This window comes from Phlebotomus argentipes, unplaced genomic scaffold, assembly GCF_947086385.1.
Source record: "Phlebotomus argentipes unplaced genomic scaffold, Phlebotomus argentipes genome assembly scaffold_4, whole genome shotgun sequence".
NCBI lineage: Eukaryota > Metazoa > Arthropoda > Insecta > Diptera > Psychodidae > Phlebotomus > Phlebotomus argentipes.
In genome coordinates, this window is record NW_026776174.1 from 5,509,713 (window position 1) to 5,530,500 (window position 20,788).

At 43.6% G+C, this 20,788-nt stretch overlaps 1 protein-coding gene across 1 annotated transcript in view; it reads right to left on the minus strand.

Annotated features, from left to right (window-relative positions):
- Positions 1-41: 41 nt before the first annotated feature.
- LOC132258006 (uncharacterized) overlaps positions 42-20,788 on the minus strand; it is a 43,669-nt gene continuing 22,922 nt past the window's right edge. The window contains exons 8-30 of the mRNA XM_059755098.1: positions 20,534-20,777; positions 19,911-20,355; positions 15,594-15,788; positions 11,818-11,976; positions 11,272-11,748; positions 10,314-10,541; positions 9,045-10,093; positions 8,841-8,959; positions 7,728-8,372; positions 6,917-7,491; positions 6,326-6,682; positions 6,121-6,255; positions 5,805-6,033; positions 5,216-5,545; positions 4,698-4,939; positions 4,417-4,627; positions 4,140-4,355; positions 3,847-4,066; positions 3,630-3,784; positions 3,445-3,564; positions 3,110-3,375; positions 2,779-2,890; positions 42-2,693 (exon numbers count right to left, since the gene is read on the minus strand). Of these exons, the coding sequence (XP_059611081.1) occupies positions 2,641-2,693; positions 2,779-2,890; positions 3,110-3,375; positions 3,445-3,564; positions 3,630-3,784; positions 3,847-4,066; positions 4,140-4,355; positions 4,417-4,627; positions 4,698-4,939; positions 5,216-5,545; positions 5,805-6,033; positions 6,121-6,255; positions 6,326-6,682; positions 6,917-7,491; positions 7,728-8,372; positions 8,841-8,959; positions 9,045-10,093; positions 10,314-10,541; positions 11,272-11,748; positions 11,818-11,976; positions 15,594-15,788; positions 19,911-20,355; positions 20,534-20,777 (6,782 nt within the window). The 3' untranslated portion in view covers positions 42-2,640. The remainder of the gene's footprint in view (positions 2,694-2,778; positions 2,891-3,109; positions 3,376-3,444; positions 3,565-3,629; positions 3,785-3,846; positions 4,067-4,139; positions 4,356-4,416; positions 4,628-4,697; positions 4,940-5,215; positions 5,546-5,804; positions 6,034-6,120; positions 6,256-6,325; positions 6,683-6,916; positions 7,492-7,727; positions 8,373-8,840; positions 8,960-9,044; positions 10,094-10,313; positions 10,542-11,271; positions 11,749-11,817; positions 11,977-15,593; positions 15,789-19,910; positions 20,356-20,533; positions 20,778-20,788) is intronic.

Genomic DNA, 20,788 nt, shown 5'->3' on the forward strand with positions numbered 1-20,788 from the left:
ATGGAAAGGCTGTGAAAAAGTTGTGAATACGAATAATGCAGTTATTTTACTGTAATATTTTCATTTATTCCATTTCATAGCATATATTTTTGTTGTTTCTTGTTATCATAAATTTAAACGTATTCTTAGTATTATTACCTAAGTCTGTAATAATCAATATAATGCTCCTCTTTTCCTTTGTGAATAATTTTTTTTTTCCATCTCAAGTTTCTCATTGTTTTTTTTTCTCTTCTTTCTTCATCAAATAACAACCAATTGATTGTATGATTAGATATATATAATAATTTACACTTCTGCATTATATAATTTTTTTTTCGTATTCCTTCTCTACAATGATATTTTTTTTTCCTTGATGAAAACCATGATCCAAGATTGCATCTAAATTGCATCTTTGCGCGCACAAGAAACGGATTTGGTTCTCTCAGAATTATTAGGGTTTTCTCTACACAATTATTCACGTGTTTGTTTATGTTTCAATACAACATACAATTTAAAATATCTTGTTTGTTTTCCTTCACATCCTACTAATTAATTCGTTTATTCCACATCGAGTTTATTTGTGTGTGTCTTGTAAAAATGCCGAGGATCTCTAGAGTTGGGAGAGAAAAAGGTTTGCCGTGACCGTCCTTTTATGTAATTTGTGGAATAGCAAAGGGATTGTTTGTCTGTCTACGAGGAAGAAAGATCTAGTCACAGCTTTAAATTGTATTTTCTCCTCTTCCTAAGGTCAACATCTTAAGTTTGGGGCGCAAAGTGGAGGACAATGTGATAAAAAGTAACGCCTAGAGTTAAAGGGAAAGAGTAGAAGTTCTTTCACAAATAATCTATTCATGGTAAAGAGTGTAAAAATAGGGATTCTCTTCCTTAAGCTTGTCATTTCTTCGATAGAAAGTTTTCTTTTTGTGGTAGATTTCAATTTCTTTTGTTTTTTTTAGAGAAAATATTCTTAATCATATATTGTCCATTGAGTAGTCATACATTAACTTCTTTTCTACAACTCTGACTACAATAAATATTCACTTGAAATCGGAATAAATTTGTTCGTTTTTTTCTTTCTGTCTTTCTTAATCTGTGTGCATTTTTTTTCGAAACCATCCATCAGCCAAAAATCGTCTCTAAAAAGTCCGAAAAGAGCGGCTTTTCTATCGTGTCACCGTGAAATCGATCAATGTTGTTTCTTCTTTGCTTTGGGGAAGTGCGTCGATCACAATATATTTCCATTAAATATGTATATCAAGTTCTAAAATTGCCCTCTTTTCCAAACACTAACATAGCAATGCTATAAGAAACTCTCTTTCGCCCGTGGAACATCAAATACATTTCTTTCTACTGTGCATATTTAAAGTGCTTTCGGGGGTGGATGTTTACTTTAGCTGCAGATTTGTGGCTTCGCCTACTCCGAATACCACGCCAAGAAAAGCGCAACCGTGATTTCACATTGATTGGCTGTTGAACTGGCCGCAATTCTACACTAAATGCAGTGGGAAACATTAAGTAGACGATCTACAATTCTGCCAGGGTGAAAGAGAAAGTGAAAAATCTCTTCCGGACAAGTTAATAAGAGGGTTTAATGCTTTGTGCATTCTATCATTGTTTTGGTTATTTCAATAACACTGAACTTGTGAATTGAGTTATAATATATTTCTCTTCTTTCTCTACCAATAAATCTTCAATGGTCTTATGCAGCATTTTCAAAACTACAAAAAACTTCACCTATACTTTACTTTTTCTTTTCTCTCTTCACATTAGACGACTTTCTAGACAAAAATTCTCATGACAGTTAACCATAATTGTATGTAAATATTCTTGCATTTCTCTACACATTTTTTTTTTCCTTCTCTACAGAAACAAAAAAGAAGAAAAATTGTTAAGAAGAGTCATTCCATTTGTGAATGATTGTACATAATTTTCCACTGCAACATCATTTTATATAAGAGATTATATGCTTGCATTTGTTCCTCATGTTCATTTAACCATTTAAGTCACTAATCACTAAATTTCTCCGTTATCATTATTCTCTTTCCTTCTTCTCATTACATGTTCAATTTTATTGGCACCAATTAAAGTTTATACTTTTATATCTTTTCAACAAAAAAGAATTCCCTCAAATAATGAATTTATAAAGATTAAGAAAAAAAACTTCTTCCCCCCTTCATAGTGTATAAAAAAAATCATATAAATGAGTGATTTCATAATGAATTGTAACTATAAAAAATATTGCAATACAAATTAATCAGTTCAATATCAACATGAAATAACATCCTTCGCAACTCCTCATTGTCAAAGCTCAAAAGTTGCTTTTGGCGCTTTTTTTTCCCTTCGTCCGCACAAAATTACTACAACTTGTATTTTACGTGAATTTGTTCCTTTTACAATTGTGAAGAAAGTGCGTTCGCGAGAGAGTACAATATAATTTCCACTCTATTCATATTCCCGTCGCTTAACTATAAATTCCTTGTATTTTTACCCCAAAAAGTCAGCTTCGCATTACGTTATCTCATCCTCTAACGCGCGTTACATGTTATCATGTACTTTTTCTCTGTGCTAAAAAAGAGACGTGGAAGAAGTATTATCAACTTTGTTATCGACTAAAATATCTTACAAACGACGAGAAATCAATTTTTTTTTTTCTTTAATCATTTATGGCTGCTGAGATGTTTGCGTTTGTGGTGGAGGCGGTTCTATAGGAGAACCTGAAAAAGATACACATTTTTTTCATTCGTCACACAAAACGAACAAAAAACATGCACACAAACTCGCATCAGCGTGGCAACTTACTAATGTCATTGGGAGTTGTCGGTCCGGTTGACTGAGCCATGTACTTCTGCCGCACTTCGCGTATCTTCAGCTGCAGACTCTGCTTCGTGGGGAAGATGTCATTGTGCGCCAACTTTGCGTGAAAGGAAGAGTAATTAAGCATTATTACATGATTGAGAGCAAAGAGAATTAATGCCAAGAAAGGGATAAGGGTTGTTTTCGTTCATTCTATGACCTTTTCAAGATTCAAACTAATGATTAAATGGAGTTTGAAGTCTAAATCTCATTAAACATGAAATGTTTCATGTTTTCACCTTATGAAGGGCAGAAATTGTTTCACAATTCAACATACCTGAAAGCTGTTTGTCGCCTGAGAGGTGGGAAACCATGTTCCGTGATCCTGGAAGAGCTGCATCACCAGCTGTCGGCGCTGCTCCAATATCTTGCGGTGTCCCTTCTCGGCCGGATCCTGGCCGCCCGCCGATCCCACGCCGGCTGCGCTGCCACACATTGGGCCAGCACTGCCGCAAATTGTGGCACTCCGCACGGACGATGCACTCTGCAGAGGCGTCTTTGGCGTGCGCGGCGATCGGTCACAGTCACCAGCATCGGCAACAGCTGCAACAGACGCTGCATTAATCACAGCCAGAGGAAAGAGATGTGACAATTGCTTGAGTGGAGACACACCTCGCATTTGATCGAGATTGAAGTCAGCACCGAAGAATCGGTTGCCCACAATAAAAGACGCTGACGGTGTGGCAGTTGATGCAGCACTTCCCGCTTCTGACATGTCCTCGTCACCTGTATCTGAGCGAAAAGGGTTGAATTGTGAACTGTAGAATAGCGCAGAACTGGGAGATTTAAATACTCACGAGTTTTGGCCAGAGGTTGCGCCTTCTTGCGGTAGTTCTGCGTGAAAACACGCGGTGAGGATGCAATTGATATTGCGCTTGGTGATTGGCAGTCTTCGGGCTTGAATTGAGGCAGCGTTTGGAATTTCTTTTCAAAATCAACCTGTTTCAGCACACTGCAAGGAAATAGCAGAGTTAAAGCAATCCATTGATTGAAAAATTATTGTCGTGCACTCACTTGTCCATGTCGTCGCTCTTGATCTTCTTGAAGAATGACTTCTTCTGCTGCGGCGACATTTGACCGTGAACCTCATCGATGGTCGCTGAAGTTGGCGTGGGCAGGGATGAGGGTAAATTTGTCGTGAGGCTGTTGTTCAGCGTTGTTATAGACGCCATGCTGACAGTTGTTGGCATTTGAGGTTCATTTGCACTCTGGCCAATTGAGCTTCCATTTGATGCTGAAAACAAACAGACGTTGAAGAATGATGGCCAAAATTCTATACTCTGTGCTCTGAGAGACTTGCAACTCACTCATGTTCTGTCTTCTCTGGAGTGGAGCCTTTCCCAGCTGAGCTGGTGTCGGCGCCAGGATGAATGTCTTCTTCTCCGGTGGTTCAAAGTTGTCAAATGCCTTGTCTTTCTCCTCACTTGTCATCTCGCTCACGTCCATAGACTCAGCTGAGCTGGACTTTGGCGTGGCAGGAAGATTCTTAATGCCTGGCGATTCCGGTGGTTGTTCTTGTTTAACTGCAATGCGCAAAAATGTTTTAGCATCCATTCTAATTACCAACTCACTCCAAATACTCACTTTTCAGCAGACTCTGCGTGGAGTAGTTTTGTGTGGATATCAGAAGATTGGGCATTTGGCCCTGAATAACATATTGAACTGTTGGCGCAGCTCCTGTTGTGGTCTTTGTCGTATTGGCCATAGTTTGCGCCGAAGTGTTAAATTCGGTGTGAATCCTCGGCCGTTTGTGCATCATGTACGGATTATCCTCCGTCACGGGCACAAAAGCAATCTGCAAGAGAGTCAAGAAGAAAAAATATCACTTAAAGTCCTTAACTAACGAACTAGCGTGCAAATCTAACCTGCTGATTGCTGCTCAGCGCCAGCATGATGGGCTTCTGGCTCACCACCGGCGAGGGATTTGACGAGGCGGGCGTCGACACTGTCGCAATTGTGCTTGGATTTATCATGAGAATCTGCTGCGATGCGACAGGTGGCTTCTTGTTGGCATCGCCACCAATTGTCGCCACCATTTTGCCCTTGTTCGCCTCTTTGACACCACACAAATCACCTGCTGTGGCCAAATTTGTGTTTGCAATCAATTCTGAAAATGATGCAGGTGTCAATACAACATATCCCGTCTGTCCCGCCTTATTCACGCCACACATTTCAGTCTGATGATTGTTATTGTTATTCTCAATCACAATTGTCTCATAAACAATCGTATCGTCCGTTACATGATTCGTTGTCGATGAATTAGTGGTATTAGTGGTGTTAGTAATGCAGGAAGTAGTAGAAGTAGAGATAGTAGAATTGATGATTTGATGATCAATATGATGATGGTGATTTTGGTTAGTGAAACTTATCGCCACGAATTTACCTTTGCTGTTCACATTATTGTTATTGTAAATACCATCACCGCCGCCCGCCTCCGCCGGCGACTGAGCGCCATGATGGTGCGCATAGGCCTTCTTCTGATACTCCATGTTCTGCCTGTGCTGCTCCTGCTGCTGCAGCTGCATCTGATCGTGTTGGGTGGGATTGAACGTGAATATGGCCGAGTTCTTGCTCGCATTGCACGAGTCCAGAGCATTCTCCATCTTCACCGACGATTGCATCTGCGAATTAAACATCTCGGCGCTCGCTTGATCCATTGTGCGTGGAATTTTGGCGCTCTTCGGGCTCGCTGGCATGGTTTTGAAAGCACCACCTGTTCAAGAATGAAAGTGAGAGTTAACAATTGCCCTGTTGAGACACTGTAAGTTTTAAAATCTTTATATTATACAGCTGGGATTTCATGGGAAAATTTGATGACAAGATAAACTTTTGAATAACCAATGAAGAAACTGCTTTAAATGAATTACAATTTGCAATGTCTCTTGTTTGAAATACTAACTCTTGATAAACCAACATTGGACAGAGCGAGGGTTAAATGTCCTCCCTCCAAAGCTCTTGTACAATATATTTACCTGTTGGATGAAAAGTTGACACGCCCGATGGATTCTTCGGCCCATAAGTGGCGATGGGCATTTGTGGATAGCTGTACATGACACTCTCCATTTGAGACGCCGGCTTAATGGGTTTCGGTTTGCATCGAATCTCCATGTTTGGATGCGAATCACCACTAATTCCTGTATTGGTATTCGACACGCCACTATTTGCACCAATCTGAGGTGTCTCATCACACGATTCATTCATCTAAAAAGGACAAGAGAAGACAAGAATTAATCACATGTGTTTCAACAAAGTGTCTCAAAGTTATTCGATGGTAACTTTTTTAAAGACCTTCTTCTTCTTGTGTGATTCTTCCGAGTCATCACAATTCGCTTCTTCAACATCTGAATCCGTTACCTTTTCTGCACACTGCAAATCAATATCAGCATTGTTTTCAGTTGCACCTGTATCCTCGGCTATCACCATCTGCAGATGGAGAGAGAGAAAGTCGAACAATGAGTGGTGATGACTTGATGCAGAGGAAAGTATTAATTACCTGATCATCGTCAGACATTGCCTCCTCCTTTTGCTGCTCCATTAACATCGTCGTGCTGGAGTGTGGCACCTGCTCTGTACCATCTCCACATTGCACTTGAGCGTTCATGTCAGAGGCGCCTTCCTCCTCCTTCTTCACCGTCACCGACATGTCTGCATCATCCATTGCATTGAACGCTGAAATTGTGAGTGGAATAACGTCATTCGGCTGCATTGACGAATCCACACCGGGCGTCTTGGGACTCTTTTCATCCAGAGAATCCGCCCCATCGATCGAATCCGTCCGCCCACGACCGTCCTTTGTTGAACTCGATGACTTTCTTCTGTCCTTTGAGCACCACTTCCACTCTGGGTGCGCCTGAAAGGGAGAATATTCATTCATTCACATAAAACATACATTCACCCACAACTTATCGTGCAAATAACACGTAATCTCTCTCAATGACTTAATGCACTCCACCTACAACTCTCATTTTTGCTCACATCATCATCGAGATAAGATTACGATTGAATTGCAAATAGCCACTCTACACCAAAAGCCCACAGTATGAATGGGAATTGACATTCAACGTAGGTTCGAGTGCAGACTCACCTTAAAGTGCGCCTCTTTGACCTCAGTGGCCAAATCGTGATACTTTGCCTTCTCCTCTGGCCCCAAAGCGTACCACCATTCACCCAGAATCTTGCTGACGGTGCGATTGTCCTGATTAGGGTGCTTCTGATGCACTAGAGCACGGTGTCTCTTCGAGAAGATCATGAAGGCATTCATGGGACGCCTTATCTTGGCACCGCCGCCCTCTTTCTTCGCCTGCGGACTCTGTGGATCCTTTGTACTCGCCTCAATGGCACTGCAAGATTGCGTCCGCCGCGTCTTGGATGGATTTGACTCCAGCTGACCAATCTTTGGCAAAATTGTCGTGTGCGAAACAGCCACATTTCCCACAACATATTGATTGCCAGCCCCCTTTTCACCCTCACTCGAGGCCTCGCTGTTGTCCGCCTGATTGCCAAATGGACCGTGGCTGGTCAGAAAGTTGCACGCCATATTGCTACCATTCGCCATACTCGAGGGTGGATGAAAATTGTCATTCGTCGAAGCGCTCGGACCACCAGACGTTGAAGGTTCTGGCGCCGGAGTCTCAAAAACATCATCATCCCCTTGATCGTCTGCCAGGAAGAAAGAGAATTTGCATAAAAATCATATAAAATAACTCATTTTCAGTTAATGTTGTGACATCAAAATATCACTGTTTCCGAAATGTTATTGATGTATCGTTTTAGGCAGAATTAAATCAACTTGAACTGTTTTTAATTAATCTAGAAATCAAATAATCTTCACACATCAAGAAAGAATAGCTTCCCTACGAGCACTTGATAAAGTGACAAATTTGCCTCTGTCTTACCTTCTCCATCATCGTCTGCGGTGGGTTCTGCGGCTTCAGGCGGTGGCGGCGAGGGCGGCTTGGCGTTGGAATTGAAGAGCGTCTGCCCAGGACGCGCCTGAGGCGGATTAATCACGGGTAGGAGCGTGTGCCAAGGATACACAGAGTTGGGATTGATGCCGTTTTTTGTCTGCGGCTTCTCCACTGACGGAATGGAGGACACCATGTGCCCCGCGTCCATAATCACCGGCTGCAAGTGGTATGCGTGACTCGAAGCTGGCGATATGCGAATGACACTTGTTGCATGTCCCATGGGCACGTTCGGCGGCGGAGCCGAGACCTGTTGCTGCGTGGACATCGCCGGCTGCGCTTGATGATGATGGTGCATCTCCTGTGGCGGTGGCGGCGGCTGTGTCTGCTGCGGCGGCCTCACCAGCTCCGGCCGTATCACGTGCGAGTGCGCCGCCATGCCGTGCTGCACGGGACTCGGCGAATTGGCCTTCCACTTGGCGGACTCCGACTGCGCCGCCGGATTGCCGATGGGCATGAAGACGTTCTGGCGATTGCCCACCGTCACTGGAGACTGCGTGGTGTGAATTGGTGGTGAGCCGTGGTTTGTCGGCGAGGAGAATGACGGTGTGGCTGATCGTGAGCTACTCAGCGAAACTGCAAGAGCCAAACAGGGAGACACAAATCACAAGGCATTCACACGAAACCACACCAAGTCACTAATAAACTATACATAAGCATCGAAGGTACAGCTCAGCTCCTGTTAGAATGTCCTCATAATTCATCCCGATATCGATTTACTTGATATACTGACTATCTGCATTGAAATTGCGACCAGCACTGAGCTTTGAGTCCCAAAAATCCTATGCAGGCACTTTTATCAATAACTGTTCACTCGGCTAACCCTTTGTTTCACATCATCTCTCCCCAAATTTCCTCTCCCATTCGCCTTTTTTGCCGTCACTACCAATGAATTTAATGAAAAGATTTCACAGAATTTTGCTATTATTCGACGATTATTCCATTCTGGGAAGTACTCTTTTTTGTCTATTCACACTGCTGCAGATCAATATTGGCTATACTATTGAGAGCTGATGAATTCGATATGGCATGATTTTCACTCACCCAGCATATTGGCAACGTCAGTTTCCTCCTGATCAAATCTCCCGGCAACTCGATAATTCGGTGATGTTTCTGAATCCCTCGATGTGTCCTCGTCAGCTTGAGCTTTGCTGCTGGAGCGACTGAAAGACACAGAGAGATATCAAGTTAGTAAAAAGCGCAATTTTGTGGTTTTAGCTAAAACACACAGGGTTGCAAAACGCTCACCTCGTTGGGAATTGATTGGGACCTCCGGCAGATCTCAAAGAGTTGCCCTTTTGACTCAGATGGCGTGAGCAGAAGCCACGCCGCTGAGATTCCTTGGAGCAGGGATCGTTGGAGCACAGTCGTCTCCACTGCTTCCCGTTGAACTTCTTCCGAATTCCGCTCGGTGTCGTGACGATGTCGCCCTTCTTGAAGCGGTGCGGCGTGGCGGCCTGAGACCGCGGCGTTGCCGGCTGAGATCGCGGTGTCAGTCTTTGGTCCAGCAAGCTCGACGTGCTGCCGCGGCTCTGCATGCTGCTCCTCTTGCTGCTCCCGGACAACTTTTCCACGTCGCCGTCAATAGGGAAACTGATGTCCTCGCGTCGCAGCTCGTCGTCACTCTCGTAGTCGTCAAAGCGCTGGCGCCTCATCAGCTCCTCCGGATTGGGACTGGTCGTAGAGGTTAATACTGACACACCCGGCGGCAGCGCGTCCATTGAGCCGCCCGGCGGTGCCGCCTCTGTCGCCGTGACGCTTGTCCCCTGAAAAGGTGATGTGGCCGTGGTTCTATAGTACTCCTCCTGATTGTGCAGTATCGGTAGAACGTGATGCACCTGAATTGGCGGTGAAGTGTCATATCGATGCATTGGCGCACCGTAATTGGCCGCGGCGCGCGACGACACGGCCACAATTGACTTCATGGCAACATTGCGACAAGCACCCTTCACGTAGTTCGCATACACAATCTTCGTCTCGGCCTCACTCACCTCACTCTTATGGCTATTCGCATTACCCATCTGTGGTAATCCCGAGCTATTTGTACTGCTCAACGTGTTCATGGCATCATCCTGACTCCCGCCCTTCATCACATCTGTCAGCTCATCCCACCACGGCGGCTGAAGCAGACGCAAGTCCGCCCGCTTCACAATTCTCACATCCTGAACGTTGTTCGCCATCTGCACGGAAAACTGCTTCGTATTGTTCAACACATCATTCACAATTCCCTCCACAAAAACATATCCAGGCGAATCTGATATCTGCGACCGGACACACACGCGCATTCCGACAGACACCTAAGAGCAAAAAGAGATAAAAGAGTCAAATCTTGTTAAGTTCAGCTACAAAACGAATTCAATTTGCACCCTTCTCTATTTGTGACAAAATTGAATTTTTGCAGCGAAAGCAAGTCTCTATCGCAAATTACTCACAATAACCCGTGATATTGAATTTCAGCCAGAAGCTTCTTATCATTTCGAATTGAGGAATTTGTGCAATCACAGCAAAACTACTCACCGCTGACACTGAAGGACATGCATCGCTCACAATGTCGAATCTGTTCGCGCCAAAGACGTCCACCACCTTCCTGCAGCTTCCCTCTTCGCCGTCCATCTTCACCACCACGGAGTGAGGCTGCTCCACGGCCTTAATCGAGCCCGGCTGGTAGATGTTCATCGAGATGTGCTTCAGCAGCACCCGATGGTCGCGCCACTCCGTGAGATCAATACTCGGCATCGCCGGTGCCTAAAGGTGGAAAAGGGAGTCGATTTAGTTATATTGTTGCGTGAAATTCGATACATCGTCAGTCTTATTGATTTACTGACTGGCTGCGGAATGTTAAAGACGGTCTTTAATATGAGACATTCCTGCAATTTTATGCTCAACCAAAGGCCAAAGAGAGATTCAAAATGCAAAACTTAACTTATGAAAAAATTGTCAAGAAGATGAAAGTTGGAGAACGATTCTACATTGACTACGAAATTCTCTTTATAAACCCATTGCTTTGAAGTTGGAAAATCAAAGGATTTTCAGAACTTTCACAAGAAAAGAGTTGAAAACACAACTTTCTTTTATTATTGTTGCTAGAACTGCCAATGAAAGGCTAAGAATAAAAGAGCAATTCAATTTCATGCTCAGAGTTTATCTGTTAAAAAGACAACTCCAAGCTTGACTTTGTGTCTTTGAAGCTTGGCAGTGATTACCAGAGCAAAAAGATACATTTTGAAAGGAAGTTCAATGGATAAAGACTTATAAACATCATAAGTATATTATATATTTAGCTTAAAGATTTCTTTAGTACTAGAAACAGGAGTAGAAGGTCGAATATCGGCATTTCTATTCCTGTTTTCTTGCTATGAGTGAAAAAAACATAAATGAGTTCTTCATTTTCAGAAAGTTCATCTTACAATTACAATTCTTTCTAATTCCCTCGCGCGACCAGAAAAGAAAGGCTCTGAAAAATTGCAAATCTCACCTCTCTGACCGGCGTTGACTCGGCTGTCGGCTGCACATGGTAGGTATTGGCGTGGCTGTACGCGGGCACTGAGTGCGTCGTAAAGATGATTTGTGCCGTGGTCACGCCATTGGACGCCGTCACTGCCGGTGCCACTTTGCTGACAGTCTCTGCGCTGGTCGCAGCTGGAGCTCCCTCGTCCACCTTCGCCACGGCCGTGGAGTTCATCTCCTCCAGCTCAGCCGGGTCGAATTTTCGCTTCTTCGGATGCAGGCGCGGCTGAACGCTGGCCGGTGGCGCCGCCTGTCCAATCACAGACTGCTGCACCATCTTGCCGGACGACCCGGGATCGCTGGCGTGGCTGGAAGAAGCCTCCGTGTGGCTCTTCGCGGGCAACTTGATCGGAGTGCTCGGCGATTGAGTAGCCACAACGTAGATCTGATGCGGGGTCTGCTGATAATTCACCGTGCCCACGCTGCTTATCACCGAAGCTGGAATCTGCAAACACACGCGCTCACTCAATCTCTCTCTCTCTCTCTTGTGGCGTAAACATCGCGTCTTTCCTACCTCATCTTCAGTATCACAATTGGAAATATTGCCCTGTTGCTGCTCCTGCGAGGATATCTGACGCTGCGCCGTTGACACGGGAACAGTGAAGTTGAGATTGCTCGACGAGTGAGTTGATACGTGCATCTTGTCCTTCACTGTTTCACAAAGCGCGCACAATTAAACACACACACTTTTCTCCAGGTCAAATTGCTTCCTCTAAAATCTCTTTCTACAATTATTGTTTTTGTTCACTAAAACTTTAAAATTCACTCCTCAGTGAGAGAAACAACTCTCTTTCACTCTGCATGCGATGAATACTACAAATCGACGACACATCTCACATGCCACAGTCACAAATCTGAAATGAGAAGAGATTGTGTTCAGTTCACGAGGCAGAATTTGGCTATAAGCGATGGGATTTCCAGAAGGGTCTTGCTTAGGCTGAAGCAATTAATTTCCAGTCAACCGGGTAAAGCCGCCTTGGGCAATCCTGTGCTTCAAAGAGGCACAAGAAGGCAAATTTTTATGCAGTTTTATTTAGAAAGATAGAGAGTTGTGGCTAAAATCTAGCTTCTCATATATTCTGAGAAAAAGATAAAAGAAAACAGTCGTGGAACATTAACTCGAAGACAAAGAATTTGGGAACTTTTTTCAGAAGTTTTAGTTGTTCTTATTTTAAGTAATTAAATCATAGGAACTTCGCTCACAATTTTGTCAGTCTATGTATTTGTTACACTAAGAAATGTTTCAATAAATTCACACAGGTGGAAAATTTCATATCCAACAAAAGCAATAAATATTCTTGACGAGTTTAACAATCTCGTTCTTAGCTTTAATTTTGATACATTTAGTGCCAAATAATAACATTGTAGAATAATTTTAGGATTAAATGACCACTATTTTCAGCATAAATAGTAAATTATCACCCACAGGAAATGCCAGGAATTTTTTATGCTATCCTCAAAGTTAGAGAACATTTCAGTGTCCTTCAATTAAGGTAAAGTATATGAAAATGACATCATCATTTGAGCACATATGAAAAGAATGTGTCACGATGAAAATGGCGCTTTGCAAAGCTGCGGAGAATTGGAATGTCTTGTCATTCAGACAGCCTCCAATTCATGGCAATAGCTGTGATCTCTGCGCAATCCGCGGCCACAGCAAGAGTCAGACTTCTAGCAATGCTCAACACTTCCTGTGGGCATCTCAGCGCGCGGGCCGCGAGACGAGGCGCAGCAGCGATCTGTGGGCAGAAAGAGAAGAAGAGAGAGAGAGAAAGAAGAGAGCCCCCGAGAGTCAAATGGTGAGTCTGCAGGTAAAACACCTCCTCGGACAAAAGTTCAACCATAAAGCCATGTCGCGGAGTGAAAACAACCACAAGCGCAGCGTCTCTCACTCCATGTGTAGGCGAAGCTGTGTGAAACGTGTTTTCGGGAATGCCCTGCTCGCTGGCCAGAGTGGAAATCCATCGCATTTTCACGTTGTCGAGAGAAAGATGCGTATTTTCGCCTCGAGAGTCGCTGGGGAGAAAAAAGAAGAGTCCCACCAACACACAGAGGCGCGCAATCAATGAACACACACACACTCGCGATGGCGCGCTCCTCAACAGTATCAATGAATGAATGATGACAATGAACAGGCGATGCGAGGCGACGGGCGAAAGGTGCCCCAGTGGCGTAGCACCACCCTTCTCGTGTCACTCCTGCCGCGCACCTGATCCGCGGGGGGACTTTGCGCCCCAGAAACTGGAGAGAAGGGGCTTTTGGGGTGGTTTTGCAGCCCCAGAAGCGCAGAGAGTTCATTCATCGAGATTTCCAAGTCACTGGCCAGAAGGCGCATTTTCGCGTGTGCGTAGGGGAATTAGAATAGCGCGAACGGGAGAGAAATCGTGGGTGAATGTAGGAAATCGCGGACTGTAGGACAAGGTTTGCCCACTTGTGTTCCACCATTGAACACACCGTGTCTCCCAGCCATTGTGAATTCTCGCGGGAGTTCGCGACTGAATAGAGGCTGCAGAGCCGTGAAGGGAAAAACACATCACATTCAATGGGAAGACAATGATAAAAAAAAGAGCTTTGCGACGATATGGGCGCCCATGAAGGGAGCTCGCTGCACAATATCTCCAGCGCACGACGGCCGCGGAGCCCCCCAGCCGAGGCAGCCGCAAGCATCGCGCGTCGTGAATCGCGTAGTAAGAGATCAACCTCCAAAAACTTACACAACAAACCCCGAGAGTGTGTATGGCAGTGCAAGTGAGAAAATTTCATTGATTTTTTGCCCACCGGACTCACTACCACCATTGTCAATCAGCGATGGGGCGCTCGGGGACACGCACGGGCATCCACTACTCTCCGCGCGCCTGCACACCGTCCATCATGCTGCCCACCAGCACCTGGAGCACCCGCGGACGCCTACAACTGTCTCACTGCACTTGCTTCGGCCCGAGATATCGCCATTGCAAACACTTGCCACTGTGAAATTTCCACGGAAAAATTGTACACAGTGGTGAAGCACGGACACTGTGGTGAGTACTGAGCTGTCACATGTGGTCACGGTCACGGCACGAGTGTGCGCGATGGTGGCCGAGGGCACTTTGCCCCGTGCGCCGCAGAGTATGCAGAACGTCGGTGGGCATTGTTGGCAGCTCGAACGGTTGAAAATGTAACAGCCAACGACTTTATTCCACTCAAGTTTGGAAATAAGGTAATAAAAGTGACAATCTTGTTTAGAACATCCATCGAAGCACAAAATTGAACAGATGTTGGACGAAGCAAAATTATAGTTATTTTTCAGAGTTAATTTTTCACTTCATTAAGCATGATAACACACAGAAAAGAGTGAAAATTTCCATCCTATCCTCTGAATACATAATGAATATCGATTGCACTGCCAAAAATGATGCAATTAAGCTCTCGTTTTGAGAGTTTTTGTCTAATTTTGAGAGTATGACAGCAAATTATTGAATTTATGAGCAAATAAATTAAAAAAAAAACATTGCGAAATGATTGTTGGTTAAATTTAACATAATCCGACGATATTTTACTCCTTCTCTCTCATTTCCTGATGGAATCTGAAACGGAATTTCTGATAAAGAGACAGATGACCAAATGAAAGGCGTGGAGTATTAATTCGACTTGATTTATATTATTTTTAAGTAACAATGTACATTTTATGGTGTGAAATACAATAAGGTTTTGTCAACAAATGCACTCATTCAACATAAAAAATGTTTCCTACTCATAATCACTCTTGAGCAATTTATCAAAAATCTAAATTCGATACAAATTTATGCAAAGCACAGAAGTTTGTTTTCCTTCATTCTGAGAAAATACATATCAGTTTATGAGTGTGTGTTAATTTCTTAATTTTTCATTATGGCTTGTTATGTTATTTCTTTGTCATTTGAGAAATCAATGTATATCTACAATTTGATATGTTTCACCTAGAAAATAAAATAGAGATTTTTGAGATTGTAAATAAATTTTCAACACTCTTTTGATCACGGAAACAAATTATAAACGCGATTGTCCGTCGATAAATATAGAAAAAGATTTAACAATTTTCATCATTCACATTTTCTTAGTAAATATAGTTATGGTTTTTCTTTCCTAATTCTCTTTTTTTTAGTATAGAAACATGTCCTCTGACCTCTAAGATCGTATCTTCTCCTCCTCATGTAATGGAATATGTACAGCACAGTGTTTAGAGATTACAAATGAGAGTTCGAAAACAATAATTAATCAACTCGTAAAGGTAATTGTGTGAATTTAACTATCGCATATGTACGTTATTCAATATCCTGTGAGGCTTTCTTCGTCGCTCAGACGCGCATCTCGCTGATGGCGGCCTGCGGCACCTGCTGGGCCGCGCTGCCCTTCTGCTGCTGCAGGTGGTACTGCTGGTGCTGATGGTTGAGACCCTGCAGCAGCGGCGTGTTCTCTGGCGGGCTGCTGCTGTTGCTCACGCTGCTGCCGTTCCTCACGGGCGGTCGCGGCGCCCGCACGGCGCTGCCATTTGGCTGGATCTTGCTCAAGAGCGCCTCTGCGGACGACAAAGTGGGGCGCAATTAATTCGCATGTTTCACATCAAAATGCATCCAAAAAAGCTAAAGGCCTTCGCGCGCAGCGTTGATGAAAAAACCGTCAAACGCGAAGGGACACAAAGAGTGGAACTCTTTTGATTTTCTAATATGTACACATTTTAAATCAGCGTCAAAGTGACAAAAACACACCTCTGATATGAATTGAAAAATCATAAAACAGAACAAGAAGAGGTAAGGGCTTTGATTTAGGAGAATTTTCCCAAAGAGATTGAAAATGTTTATATTTTCTGCTCAAAATACGACAGTTTTTGATAAATGTTTGACGTATAGTTTTTGAGAATATTTCTCGCAAACGGTGCTGCAAAATAGTTACGAAACAATGTAAAGTTATAACCCTTGTAATTCCCTTCTGAATGATCGTAAGTCCTCGCACAAGAATAATATCCAAATCAGCTAAAATCCAGCCAATTCCATAAACAAATTGCCATCGTGTGGAAATAAAAACAGTCTCTTTGAGAGCTTGTCGGGAGCTGTGGAGCATAAAATGAGTTGCAGAGTGGGTGGAAATGACGCCCACTGAAGCTATTGGCTCACGTCCAGTTTTCACTTCTTACGCTCAACTTCCGTCACACTAAAATTCATTCGTGGTGCCGTGATTTACGAGCGAGTGCCGGTCCTTTTGTTCCGTGTAAAATATGAAAGCTCCTTTTGCTTTGCGATTTATGCGACCCCACAAACTTTTCCCCACGCCAGACAAGATGCGAAGCCAGCGACCACTTTCATAATTATTTTAATCGACCTTCCAGCCACAATACATTGCACAGGACGGAATAGTTCCATCCAATATCTTCGCCGCACATTTCCCCTTTGTTATTCGCATTTCAATACAATTCCCATTTCATGCCACTGATATTGAATTCATACACTGAATCTTTGTCTATTCAATAAAACACACTCCGTGCTCGCAATGGGAAAATATTTTACCCATTCACAAAAGGCTCCTGATATTTCATTTTTGATATCATCATTCTGATGAATGCCTCCATTCAATGTAATTACCGAATTACCTCCCGAATGAGAAAGTGAAGCGTCTGTGGAACGCTTTCTTCTCGCGCACTTCTTCATTCAAGTGTAATTGAATTTGGTGTGCATTCCTCTCGTGAGATGTTCTTCACTCGCGTGTTATTTTTAATTCTACAATGCAGTAATTAATCTCACACTCCCAGATGGAAAACTATGCGAAACTTTGTGAATTTCATGCACACACAAACTCTGTGTGTATGAGAAAAAGGAGTTCTGACACTAAATCCTAATTAAATTTTTAGCACTACTAATTTGCCGACCGCAGAATGGAATTAAAGTTTAAGCTGAGGACCAAGGAAGTGCTTCGCATAGAGTTTTGGCTCGCTAATTTACGGTTAACACCATATTTAACATTTTGGAGTGTTTCGCACTGGAAAATGCCTCAAGAGCACATCTAAAACACAATTATGGAAGTTGCAGTGAAGGTTCTGCGCTATTACGAAGAAATTCAATGTAAATAAAAATGTATTTGCATGTATTTCTCTTGAGAGACCGTCTGGAATTCATATCCTTGATCCATTGCTGATGAAATGCAAATCTAACGTCGCTTGTTTGTTATCTTACATAAATATTGAATTACAAAACATACATGTATTTTTCTCGACAAGAAAATATTGCCATGGCATGTGAAAAATTTGGAACCTCTCGGTTTGGTTAAATTTCTTCTGCGGCGAATTGTGGAAATTGAATGTGAAATAAAAGGCTTTTTTTATCTCTGATTTGCGGTGAAGTTTTGTGACTCGTGTCTACTTTTCCTTATAATGAGCGCACTGTTCTAATTTCCACGGCAATTTGCTCGAGGAGGGAAATTGGTGAGTGTAAAGTTTTGCACGAGAATTTCGAATGGCCCGAAGCTTCTCTGTAGATTTTCTGTGTGGATTGTTCACAGCTTTCGTGTCGAATTTAAATGCCTTCAGTAAACAAGCGGAGTTCGCCTGGTCGAGAGGGTGATTTTCTTCCCAAAAGTGTGGGTTTCTTTGGAAAAGTGGCGCGTGAAATTTATTGCCACACCTGCAAATGCGGACGCGCGGCAGGGCAATACAATGTGACCTGTGTCGAAACAACTGTCGCAATATATTTTAATCGAGCCATGAATGGCACTGTGAATTTTATATACACAAATAAAATAAATTTATTATGTCCCATCGACACTCCACTCGTCCATTCATGGCAAGCAATTTGTGTGACTGCGTGTGATATAATTAAATTGGATGAGAAGGTCGATTTAATTATTTGAATAGAGGGATTCTCTCCACTTGATTTAGTGGAAAAACTCTTTTTTCCCCGGATGGCAAATCGCATTTCACGGGAAAATGGGGCAAGTTTTCTTCTCTCAAGTGTACAAAGTACGGTTCACCATGCTAAAAACCCATCCCTCCGCTCCTTTTCACCCTTGATGGGATGAATGAGGGAAAAGTTTCCATGTGAACCTCACCCAGAGGCAGGAAGTCGAGGGTATGAACGGCAAAAAAATTGAATTACACAATCACTTGTGCACAACTTTAATCCAACATGACTTTTGCCACTTGTGAAGAAACATCACCACAAATTTCCACTCCAAAACCGTAAAATTCCACCCCATTCCTCACATCGCACTTTCTATCGTGCATCTCAATGTCTATTTGGCAGCAAATGGAGCAGAAGTGACAAAGTTCAATTAGATGATGAAAATTTATCACAGAAAAAAATTCCATTTACAGCTTTTTTATATCTCTATTCTCACACAAATGCACTGCGTGTATCTCTCGAAAATTTAGAGCCCTTCTTCGTCTCTGACCTTAAATGTATTCGGGCTTTTTATGGCCGGAAAAAATTAATGCGAAATTTTTTCCGTAATTCATGCCTGAAATATGCTATCTTTGGCACAAAATTAATCAACTTGAGACGCTGGCAAGAGTTCAGAGCATCGATTTAAAAATAATTTAGGAGCGAAATTGAAAATTTGACCTAGAATATGAGAAAAAAGTTTTTGGGTTTATTATTCTTTGCCGCTTCTTCAACCATTGTTTTCAATCCAACACCGAGATGGCGGCAGCAGAAAGGACTGCAATAATGAGCATCACCGAAACATCGCATTCTCGTAGTTCGCCATCTTGGATCATCAGATTGATCCAGCTTCCGGTGATAAAAGGAGCACGAGGAGAAAAGCAAGAAAAAAGACATCACGCTCACCTTCGACCTTGAGAATGACGTCAGGTGATCATAAAGCGACAAGTTATTAAACTCACAAGTGATAATTCATCGGCATCGTTCCAATCTGTTGGGTAAATATTTTCGTGTCTTCTAATTTCTATGGGATAGATCTTAAAATTCAGAATGACTGCTCATTGATTGGATGTTTGAACACCGGATTAGGAAGCGCTTCTGTATTATTCCCTATTTCGCGAGGCTCGTGATTCAATGGAAAATAGAAACACTGGTAAAACTCTTGGTACGCTTGGTAATGATCCCTAAACAGTGATAAATTCCCATTTCAATAATTAGATATTGCTCAATGATTTCATGGGATTTACGGCATTGGAGTGGCTTCAATTTAGAGAGTACTTTGTGTTTGTCAGAAAGCTGCGAGAGGTGCATTGCATGCGGGATCACGATTTTTCCGAATGCAAACCCACAGGTGCAGCGGGACGCGCGCCAGATCAAAGGCTTGCATGGTAAGCATAATTAAAGAGAGAGAGAGAGAGGGTCATTTACCATTATTGCCCGCATTGCTGAGACTGAGATTGGCAGTGTTTGTCTTCCGTGGCAGCGTGAGACAGGCGTCGCCGCGGTACACGGACATTTGGCTGGTCTGCTGAACACCACCGCTTCCTGGCTTCGGCAGCGTCATCATGCCGGAACCCGTGAAGCCCGCGGAGGTGTTGGTGGTGCGATTGAGGGTGTTCTTCATTGGCACGTGCTCGTTGCGGGTGCTCTTGAAGGGCGCCGAGTCGCTGAGGGGGATCTTTGTCTGCAGACAGCCACCTGTTGTGTTGATTTGCATGCTGTTGGAGCAAATGTGCGGCGACTTGATGTCGTTCGAGAGCAGGATTGTGCCCGAGTCGTGGTTTTCCACGTCCACGATGACGTTGGACGGCTGCGGGTGGCCCAGGTGGTAGTGGGCATGCTTGATGGGATCGAAGGGCGGCTGCTGGTGCGTGCCTCGCTGCTGGTACTGCTTCTGCAGACTCTTCACTTCCAGGCGCGTCTTGTCGCGCTGATAGTAGACGCCCGCGAAGATGAGCACATTGAGGATGAGGAGGCTGCAGCCGATGGCAATGGTGACGCTGAGGGCAGTGGAGTAGGCGGCATATCCAGCCGCTTCGAGGCTGTTGAGGGTGTCTGTAGTGGCATTAATGGCAGAAGTTGGGCTTAGCGCGCTGTAATTTGCCACTGGCATACATGTTGTTAATGATAATGGCTCCATGGTGGTAATCCCTGCAAGAGAAGCCCTTATTAGACGCGAGCTTACGGAAAAATATTCATTCAACCTTCTGCGGCATATTTAAGCAAACTTCCGCAAACTTTTCTTGCAATATGGCTTTCTCCAACTTTCACGCAAGATATGAGGTTAATTGCAAAATTTACTGACGAACACTGATAAAAATTTGCGAATCTCTCTTGCTTTACTCACCGCCCAAACCCAGGGAGTCGTTGGAGTTTCGCCTCTTGAAGGACTCCTCGAACAGTGACAGGCGTGATAGTGAATCTGGCTTCACGAGACCCTCGTAGAGATCCATGTTGTCGTGGTTCTTGAATAAATTATGCCGCCCAATGACATCCTCCATCCCAGCTCGATGGAGTTCGGGAATTAGTCGAAGCCAAATGGAAAGCTGATGTGCCCGAAAATGGTTCTTCATGCGGGGCTTCATTCCTGTGGTATTT